The sequence below is a fragment of the Acanthisitta chloris genome, unplaced genomic scaffold, assembly GCF_000695815.1.
Source record: "Acanthisitta chloris isolate BGI_N310 unplaced genomic scaffold, ASM69581v1 scaffold3833, whole genome shotgun sequence".
NCBI classification, from domain to species: Eukaryota; Metazoa; Chordata; class Aves; order Passeriformes; family Acanthisittidae; genus Acanthisitta; species Acanthisitta chloris.
In genome coordinates, this window is record NW_008663075.1 from 22226 (window position 1) to 24512 (window position 2287).

Below are 2287 nucleotides of genomic sequence, written 5' to 3' on the forward strand. Positions count from 1 at the left end.
CAGAGTGGTTTGGGGTCTGTGATGGGCTATAAATCGTCCAGACATACAGTGGAATTACCCTGGGGAGCAATAATTGTTCCGTATTGTGCTTCTCTACATGTATAGATACAGAGACATGCTAGATTCACCATATAAAACTCAACCAACTGTTCTGATGGACTGAACACGTTTTGCCCCACCAGATGTGATGGGAGCCCCACCAGATGTGATAGGAGCCCCACCAGTGCCCAGCATCACAGTGCAGTACAGGAGATGGTGGAGAATCTACTCGGGTGACGTCACTGTTGGGTGATGTGGGACTATAATGTGTCATGAAATAAATTTACTGCAAGTGTTTGCATAAGTAAGCTTGACTCACAGAAAGTTTGTATATTTGCCTTTGGAAAACACATGAAAACTCACGATCCTTGCATTTCTATGCAGTTGGTATTGACATATGTACCATGAAACTTTTGTAAGCTGGCACTGTCAGATTTTTAAGTCCAGCATATTGGCCAGGGCTGCATTTGCAGCAAAGCCATATGCTGCTCTGCATGGAGAAGGCTTAAGCCTAAAGATGCTGAGGTACAATTGCAAAATATAAACTCAAACTGACAAAGAATTTGAAATAAATAAATAAAGTAATAAATAGAGAGGCTCGAACACAACCATTCGGCAGAGGATGTTCACACACAAGCAAAGGCTATTCCTCTGTAAGATCAGTGATGGATTGACTATTAGCACGCAGGCGTTTTATCTCCCAGGCACCCAGAGCTCAAGAAGATGCTAACAGGCTGCTTGATTTAAGGGGCTTTTTTGAATGTGAGACGTAAATCTCGGCACAAGAATGCACACAGTATTGAACTGTGTCCAGAGACCACGGCAAGAACCCACAGCTCTCTCTTCTTAATGAACTGCCACAAAAACCTGGGGTGGACAGAAGGTGAATGGCACTTTGTTTTACTGAGCTTTTCATTGCAAGGGAAGAAGGGGAAAAAAGCCTTGAGAAGGAATCAGGCATTATGAACAACAACAACAGCACCTCAAAGCACAAAGCAGCCCTTCTATATAAATTTGAATGGAAAGAGGGAGTAAAAAGGAATCATGGTTTAGTGAAAGAAATTGCTCAGGTATAGCTCTGGTGCTTGGAAATTCTTGTTTTTCAACAGCGTGTCAGTGGGGAGTTAGAGGCTGACACTCAGCTGATGTAAATCAGTGTTGCTCCTTCACCACAGCTGATTTATGGTGCCTGAAGCTCTGGCCCCATATTTTCTTTTGTGGGCATGTTTGTTTGTCAGAGGACAATTTTTTTTCACCACTTCTGTTTTGCTTGTAAATGAAACTATAGGCTAAAAACAACAAACCATGTTGTCTCAAACACTGAGATGTGCTTGTTCTGTGAAAAATCCCTACACTGAGTGGCAAAGCTGTGGCCTTTTGGCCAACTTTGCTTTTCCAGGTGAAGATTATATTCACCCAGAGAGGAATTGCGCCCAAGGGTTTGTATCTGATGTCTTCTGTGTTAGAAAAATGCAGCAGCATGAAGCACCCACAGACTGGTATGATTTAGACATCCCAGAGGAATATGAAATGTAGGATCACAGGTTTTCCCATCAGTGGTTTTATCAATGCTGTTTAGCATCAGGCTGGCAGGTTATGTGGAAACATAAGACAGGGATCTTACACCAGGGACCAGTTTGGCTCATAGGTGATTCGTACCTTAGGACTGCTTAGGACTCAGGAAAATGCCTGCAAGTAAATGAATATAAAGTCACCTTAGTGAGAAAGCCGAGTATGTTTCTTTTGTGACCAGAGGGAAGAAATTAATGAACAGAAAGATCTGATGCCTTGGAGGCTGGGGAGGCATGAGGTCTGCAGGAAGGCAACCTGCATCCTCAGCTTTTAGAGATATTTCTAGAAGGATAGATCACAGGCTGGAGAACCACCAAAAAAAATAATAAATACAAATGATTAAAGAAACCACATATAAAATGCCACCATGAAGCACATGTAAATAAGAGCAACAAAGCTGTGTTTTACCTGCAGTTGTTCATTCTCATCACTCACCTCACGGCGCAAGGCATTGAAATATAAACCCAAGGGTTTCTTTCAAATGCCAAAGGCAGGTTGGTAGCAGCCCCTCTCCTCCCACTCCAGCCCCTGCTGTCCCCAGGGCTCAGACATCCACACGCTGAAACTCAGGAGCAGCAAAGCTGAAGGCAAGAGAAAGGAAGAAACTGCCTGTAAGGTATGGCAAAAAAAAAAAAGATTATGAGCAATTACACATTTACAATGCCAGTCAAAGAAG

General features: G+C 42.9%; 1 protein-coding gene across 1 annotated transcript in view; it reads left to right on the top strand.

The window, feature by feature from the left end:
- C8A (complement component 8, alpha polypeptide) overlaps positions 1-1575 on the top strand; it is a 21644-nt gene extending 20069 nt beyond the window's left edge. Inside the window, exon 12 of the mRNA XM_009070837.1 lies at positions 1439-1575. Within this exon, the coding sequence (XP_009069085.1) occupies positions 1439-1575 (137 nt within the window). The remainder of the gene's footprint in view (positions 1-1438) is intronic.
- Positions 1576-2287: the final 712 nt, after the last annotated feature.